Source organism: Condylostylus longicornis, unplaced genomic scaffold (genome assembly GCF_029603195.1).
Source record: "Condylostylus longicornis isolate FDR11 unplaced genomic scaffold, ASM2960319v2 ptg000044l, whole genome shotgun sequence".
NCBI lineage: Eukaryota > Metazoa > Arthropoda > Insecta > Diptera > Dolichopodidae > Condylostylus > Condylostylus longicornis.
In genome coordinates, this window is record NW_026578013.1 from 9,763,762 (window position 1) to 9,771,790 (window position 8,029).

At 21.2% G+C, this 8,029-nt stretch overlaps 1 protein-coding gene across 2 annotated transcripts; it reads left to right on the forward strand.

The window, feature by feature from the left end:
* The first annotated feature begins 1,268 nt into the window (after window positions 1-1,268).
* On the forward strand, window positions 1,269-7,098 carry LOC129610138 (flightin). 2 transcript variants are annotated; one of them, XM_055522526.1, is made up of 5 exons: window positions 1,269-1,428; window positions 3,522-3,765; window positions 3,911-4,066; window positions 4,271-4,345; window positions 6,559-7,098. In XM_055522526.1, the coding sequence occupies exons 2-5, from the start codon at window positions 3,524-3,526 to the stop codon at window positions 6,692-6,694; spliced, it is 609 nt and encodes a 202-aa protein (XP_055378501.1). In that variant the 5' UTR covers window positions 1,269-1,428; window positions 3,522-3,523; the 3' UTR covers window positions 6,695-7,098. The 2 variants fall into 2 exon arrangements, with proteins under 2 accessions (XP_055378501.1, XP_055378502.1); XM_055522527.1 differs by lacking the exon at window positions 4,271-4,345 and having other exon boundaries at window positions 1,271-1,428.
* The last annotated feature ends 931 nt before the right edge of the window (window positions 7,099-8,029 follow it).

The following is an 8,029-nucleotide window of genomic DNA, read 5'->3' on the forward strand; positions in this document are numbered from 1 at the left end:
ACAATGAAATTGTATGGTATTTTTAAACTCAAATCAACGGAATCAACAAAAATTCAACATTTTTTTTTTAATTTTAACTAATTTTTCTAAAATGCCACTGAATTAAAGAAAAACAAAATTTGAATCTCTTACAATCTCATATTCTAGAACGGCTGCCAGATTAAGTTTTTTTATTGGTTTTTTTTTATTTTGTTTTCTATCATTTATTTCTTTTTCAGTTGAAAATAATCAATCGCATTGTACCACAAATTGAAGAAAACAAATTTGATTTTAAAAATTGAAAAGGTTTTTTAGGGGCTATCCTGGTTTTTAATCCAATATTCAATAAATTAAACGTGGGAATCAACTAGCGTGAATGCTGATTTAACAGTCACGCTAGTCGAATCATTTTAAAATTATTAATTAAAAAATCATATGTATATTAATCCAATTTAAAACAATTGTTAAAATTGATTATAAATTTTTATATTGTCTTTCATAGTTAGCTTGCCAAAATATCCTTTATATCGATTCGTCAATAAGAGAAATGAAAAAACGAAAAAGTGTCAAATGAAATCACCGTTCTAATTTCTCTTGGCAATTTATTAAAATAAAATTTGTGTTTTTTTTATTTTAATTAATTCTAAAATATTTTTAAAAATTTAATATTTTGAGTGAGTTCACGGAAAATTTACTATAATATGCAAAATGCAATCACACATATAATTCATTGTCCCAGGCATATTTTAAAATTTATAACTTTAATAACGAACTCTTTTTTTCTTGTTGTTCAGTGTGATGTTTCAAATTTTTTTCAACATTTTTCCGCAAAACTCAATTAAAATAAAATTTACGAATTTTAGCTGCAAATTTAAAATAAAATTAAACAGAGAGACATGACAGAATGATGACAAATGACATAGTTCGAAGTTGTCAACTTTTCATAAAATTCAATAAAATTATTTAAGAATAGTAAAGAATTCCTTTAATAAATGGCATAAATGTCTGTTTAGACTGCACTTAATAAATAAATGATATTGTGCTGTTTTTTATCATTCATAGACTTTCCAGTTTGAGATTCATTTTTTTTATATTATTTACAATATGAAACAATTTATTTAAAATGATTGCCCTAAAATAAATTTCAATGTGATGTCAAATTAATTGTGGACGATTTTCGTCTTCTATAATGTAGATAATTGTTTCATTCTTTTCATTTTATTTTAGTACCGACAACTAACACAAAAGTCAATTTTTACGAAAATTATTGAAATTTAACAAAAAAAAAGTTATAAAAAGAATAAAATAATTAAAAAAAACAGAGAAAGAGAAAAAAAACAAAAAGAAAGGAATATTAAAAATTCAATTTAAGTTAACAGTTTATTGTAAAGCTTTTCATATTAGTCTTCTATTTGAATCCCTTTAATAAAGATCTAGAATAATTTGCAGGTATCCGTGTTTTAAATGAAAAACTAAACAAAATTAATTAAATTTAATAGGATTTAAGTAAAATTTTATAATTTAAGTAAAATTTTTATGAATTTAAGATATAAAAAGAAATACGAAGAAAATAAAAAGTTTATTCAAATAAATTTTCTTATGATAACGTCAAATTATTAAATATTTTTTTTTTTTTATCGTCGCTTAATACTTGATTACATAGGTATTTTTACTATTATGTAATAGTCAATTACTATGTAACGTACATTTTTAATGGATAATATTTAAAAAATAAAATTAATTAAGGATAAACGGATACATTTTGGATAAAAGAAGAAAGTGACAAAAAGTGTTAAGCACATAATTTAAATTTTTAACATTATTATAAACTTTATTTGTGTTATAAAGTTCTCAGTTAATAAAAATATTTATTGAATTTATTTATGGATTATCTACTTGTTGCAATTTAATTTTTGAGATAATATAAAGTTAACAAGTAATCAGTGTTATATAATTTATGTAATAAATAATTGATTACTGCACTACAATATCAACAATTTTAATTATTTTTAAAAAAATATCAATGAAAATAAATAAATATGAAAACAATTATGGAAAATATTTTTTTTTATTTAAAATACTAATTTATTCCGCTTGAAAAATATTATATTTATTTTAATATAATTTAATAATTTTCTCATAATAATTATTTGATTAAGCATGATATTACAATTCATTTATATAATCAAATGAAAAAACATATCCGGTTGCAATACAAATCTTAAATTTTTAAATTGTTCTTTTATTGACAAGAACAATAATTTTTATTTTAATGAAGACTTTGGCTATAATAATTTTTAGATCAATATTAATTGAAATATAAATTACTCCATTAGTTTTCCTTTTTATTACCTTTAAATATCTCGGTAACGTATATAGAATATTTCCAAAATGTTGATACATAATTTAATATAATATCATAAATAAATCTCGTTACCTACTTATTTTTATATAAAAATTATTTAATGGGATTATTTAATAGTACTTTTTTATTGAATTATAGAACTAAATTTATTATGACATAAAAATTTAGGGAATTTTAAATTAATAGCAAACTATAATTTTCAAAAATTAAAAGTTAACTTTTAAAAATATTTTCATTTTCTCTTATGATTAGTGATCATCCACTAATAAATAAAAAAAATTAACTTCATCTATTAAAAAAATTTCCAAACAAATTTCCAGTATTAAAGCCTCATTATTAATTATATAACTTTCACTCAAATTTTTTTCTAAAACCAATTTTCTTGTTACATCATAATTATATCAATTTTCAGTTCAGCAAAAGTAAAGGAGCAGCATTCAATTGCAATAAAAATAAATTGATCTAATTGCTATGCCAGAGATTATTTAAATTAAAAAAAATTAAATTAAATTAAAAGAGCTAATAAAGAGGCAAAAAAAAAAATCAAAAATACATTTTCAGCCAAAACTAAAAAGAAAAAATTTATTTAATTTGCTCTTATTTTGTTGTATCTACAAAATTTGCTCTTTCTTTTTTTTCTTTTTTGTCAATTAAATTACTGTGACTAAAATCAAATTAACATCGAAAAAGAAAAAATTTATTGAGCAAATATACGCACTTTCATACACCCCCCTCTCTATTAAAAAATCTTATATATTTTAATTTTATAATATTATTATTTAATTTGTATGTAGAAGAAATACATAACATAAAATAATTTATTATGTATACGTACCGCATTATTATTTAAGATAATAATATAAATTTGTATAGGTGAAATAAAAAAATTCCTCACTCCACTTCGTTTTTAGAATGCTAAAAATAAAATATTGACTTTTTATACGTGTATTTTTTTAATTAAAATAAATTCTATTTATTTATTTCATTACAATAAAATTGCTTAGTATTTAGTTCATAATTAAAATAATAAGTAATTCTCCGGAAAAAATTTTAACAGTATATAAATTCATATATGTATATATAAAAATATACATTTTTTTCACATATTATTTCACACAAATTTTTCTATATTTATATACACATTATTTTTCTATTTTTTTTTTTAATTTTCCTTTAGAAATGGCCGATGAGGAGCCAGCATCATCCCCAGCGAAATCTGGATCAAAACCCGGTTCTAAAGCTCAAACCCCCACAGCTGGCTCAAAGACCGGATCAAAAGCAGGAACACCAGCTGCTGGATCTAAAGTAGGTACACCAACTGGTGGGTCTAAAGCAGAATCAGTAGCACCAGAGGAGGCAGCACCACCACCACCACCACAAGAAGAGAAAAGACCTATTCGATATTATAGACATTGGGTTCGGTAAGGTTTTTTTAAAATTAACCTTTTTATAATATATTATAAATTGTAAATAAATATGCATAATATATTACATAACTCATCTATTAATCATTATTAATATTATTAAAATTGTAATATGAAAAATTAATTTACTCTTTCTATTTAGGCCACAATTTTTGCAATATAAATATATGTATCAATATAGACATAATTATTATAACGATGTAATTGATTATTTGGATAAAAGGGACAAGGGAATTAATAGACCAGTACCAAAAGCACAAACATGGGCTGAACGTGTTCTTCGCACAAATGCGGAAAGGTAAGATTAGTTTCTTGTTGCTTTTTTTATGTTATTACTATATTTTAAATATTCTTTTACTATACGTTACCATTTCGTATACATTATTTTTCTAAATATTAAAAAACAAATTTTATGTTACACTTTTCTTTTTGTATTTCATGTTTTAATGTTGATTGTTATGAATAATAATAAACCTATTATATATTGTGCACACGATTGTAGAAGATACGTTTATTTTGATCAACCCCCACAAGTTGTTGCGAATCCGAAATATTGGGGTCCGTCAATACCATCAAGGTACTGGGACTATTACTGTAATAATTTACAATATTGGCACTATTACTATTAAGAAAATGCTATGAACTTAAACATTAATTTTTTTTTTGTTAATAACCACATTATTTTGATGCATTTATTGTATATTTTAAGAATTAAATTTGTAACATGAAAAAATTTTGTTTAATTATTTCAAAATTTCGAATTTGTTTTTTGTTTTGTAAAAAGGATTGAACGCGAAAATTTCGATAAAATAGAAATTATATTTTTGTAATTATGGTAATGATAAAAAATAATTCGTAATTTTTAAATAATTCCAACACTTTTTATAAATTTTAAAATTGTGCTTGTTTTTACACAAATTTGTATTCTAGTCAGGTTGGAAAGATATTTATGTACATAAATAGGTACACAGTTATACAAACATATGATTATTAAATTACATTATGAAGGTAAAGTTGAAAACACAAAATAACACATAAAAGTAAGAAAATATTCATGTTTTTTTTTTAAATTTATAATCTTCTAGGATTTTAGAAAAATATTCATGTTTTATTAACATTTAATGTGGAAAAAAAACTTTGTCGTCCATTCATTTATGTTTGGCCAAAAATATAACGGATCTATACATACATTCAAACACAAGTTCTCGTAATAAAATTTTAAAATTTCTTGGAACAATACTGATCGATTTGAATCCTTTGTAATGCAGCATTTGATTTAAATTTATTTTTTATTTTAACTGTGATTGCAAATTTTCCTTACCTTTTCAAAATTTAAAATTCCTGTTTTTGAAAATAGAATTCAAACTGTTCATTCTCACTTAATTTCAATCAATTGTTTTTTTACATAAAAAATTGATTAATAACACAAAATTTTCTTTTAGAAAATTACGTCAAAAATTATTATTCTCCATTAATTTTATTTTAAATTCAAAAATTTACGATATAAATATTGAATTTTTTTTTCAATTATAAAATTATTTTGACAAGACCACCTTAAAAATCGTATTGCCACCACATTAGAAAAATTTTGATTGACAATGACATTTTTTGAAAAAGGTGTTACCGTAGGTAACATTTTAAAGTAAAAAAAAATTTTAGTACTAAATTAAAGTTTTAGGAAAAAAATTATTTTTTTTATTTTTTATGAATAATTTTATTTATATATCTGCTTATACAATAAAATTTTAATAAAAATATTAATCTTGAAAGTCTATTAAAATTAAAAATTTTATGACAGAATATTGGATAGTAAATTGTCTACTGAAACACTTTACGGTACTTGCTCTAATTATTTCATATTCTCATATTTGTAAAAACATTTTCATTCCTTTATAATTTTTCATTTTTTCAAAATTAAGAATTTTATATATAAATTTTTTTTCATAATATATTTTTTACCAAAAACCAGTTTGAATAAAAATGGTATAGAAAAATATTTATACACCACTATCACTTTAATTTACGTGTAAATATGACCTACACATTGATAGGTACATTTCACTAAAAAAAAACAAATGTACTCTACGTAAAATCTTATTTGGTACTTAGAATAAAATGAAAGTGAAATGTAAAATTCTTATTACACTTATGAAACTGCAACATGTTAATTCAATCCGTTTTATTCATTTTTTTTTAAATTAAATTTATAATTTATACAAACGGCGATATAAGAAATTTGAAGAAAATATCTACAAATCTCATATATACTGATATTTGAAATCTAAATGTCTGAATATTTTATAATTCTTACTAAAATTTTATTAGTAAAAGTTAAAAATTTATTAATAAAAGTTTAATATAAAATTTAAAACTCAAATTTCTGATGTATTTGTGTTCTTTCAAAAATTTCAAGAATAAAAATATAAATGTAATAAAAGATAATTAAAATATATGTATAATAATTTATATATTTGTGAAGTTTCGTAGCTTAAATTACATTATGCTGTATATAAATTTACTCTGCAATGGCACAAGTATCACAATTCCACATAATTAATCATATAATAATATACAAAGGGCAAATTTTTTTAAAACAGATGCATTCTAATACATTTTGTTACCCACATGTATGTATGTATATAGCTATATAATAAAAATTATAAAATAATGTTTCCTTTTAAATTCATCCAATATTATTATTGCATAACTATGGGAGGCAATATTAATTTTTAAAACTTTTTAAGATGTTTACATTATAACTAAAATTTATTATTTTTTATTGTGTTATAGCGGGCGACTTTCACCCATAGATGATTATCATCCTAAAGGAGAGCCACATTTAATAATAACACTTCCAGCGGTTATTAAAGCTCACAATTATCATACAAAATCTTACATTAATCAAAGATATCAAAGAGTTTTGTAAAAAGAAAATGTAAAACCACACTATGATAAATGAATAATATTGAAAAACAAAATTAAAACCATAATTGATTTTATCAAAAATTAAAAAATTTATATTAAATAAAAATTATTAAATAAAAACTTTAATATATAATTTTTATTTTGGAAAAAAAAATAACAATCTAAAAATAAACAACTTAAGTAAATCACTGAAGATCACAAAATGTTACCATAATAGATAAAGATCCTTGGAACGCAACAAAATTAATGGTACGCAATCAATATTCAGAAATTCAAAAGAAAAAAAAAGAAATAAATATTTATAATTAAAAAAAAATATTTATTATGGAACCGCTTATAAAAAATAATTCACTTTTTTTTTGCCAATTTTTTTAGTTTATTTTAATAAAGTTTTTTTTTAATTGATTTTTTTATTTTTATTAGAAAACTGATTTCAATTTCTATTTAATTAAAATATTGTTGTTTTGGAAAACTATATATATATATATATATAAATTAAAACATATTATATACATATATATATTTAAGTGCATATTTATTATGAATATATATATATATAGGAATAAAGAATATAAATTAGGTAAATGTATATATACTAACCGTATAAATTTATATGTATGCAGAAAATATCATGATTCTTTTTAATTATTCTAAGTGAAAATATTGAAACAAATTTTATATAAAACAAAGAACATAAAACTAATATAATATATATATATATATATATATATATATACGTATATATATACATATATAAGTGTAAGAAATGTACATAAAACAATGACCAATAAATAAATTTTATTGTGTTGTAACATGCATTTTATTTAATTTTAGCCTTCGTCTAAATTCGTCTTCGTAACTTCCACCTATTGCCTTCGTAACTCTTACATCTAACATGTTACATGGATGTTACATTAATTTAATTGAAAATTAATGTACAAACATACGTACTAATATGAATAATTGTCACAAAACAAATATTTGATTAATCGAAATGTTTCAAACAATTTTCAACTCTGAATTGTAGCTATTGAGCAAATAAAATAAATTTAAATTTGATCTCCACACTGCATTCTTTGGGGAAATTTTATGAATCGAATAGGTACAATTAAATTTTTTACTTTCTCATATTAATTAAATAAAATTTTAAATACATATTTTTTGTTTCGCCTGAATGTACGCAATAATTTACAAAATGAATACTTAGCGATAACCGTACGAATGTTTACTAAGAGTTTATGAGATACATTGGACAAATCCAGATTAAATGTTGGTTCTTTTAGTAAACTTGTTTTAGTAAAAAATCGAAATTTTACAGCAATACGGACCCTGATTT

Excerpts from the sequence above, each read along its gene's own strand:
- LOC129610138 (XM_055522526.1), top strand. The coding sequence starts at position 3,524 with ATGGCCGATGAGGAGCCAGCATCATCCCCAGCGAAATCTGGATCAAAA. Across the intron at positions 4,067-4,270 it reads CTTCGCACAAATGCGGAAAG|AAGATACGTTTATTTTGATC; the intron begins GTAAGATTAGTT and ends ACACGATTGTAG. Across the intron at positions 4,346-6,558 it reads GGTCCGTCAATACCATCAAG|CGGGCGACTTTCACCCATAG; the intron begins GTACTGGGACTA and ends ATTGTGTTATAG.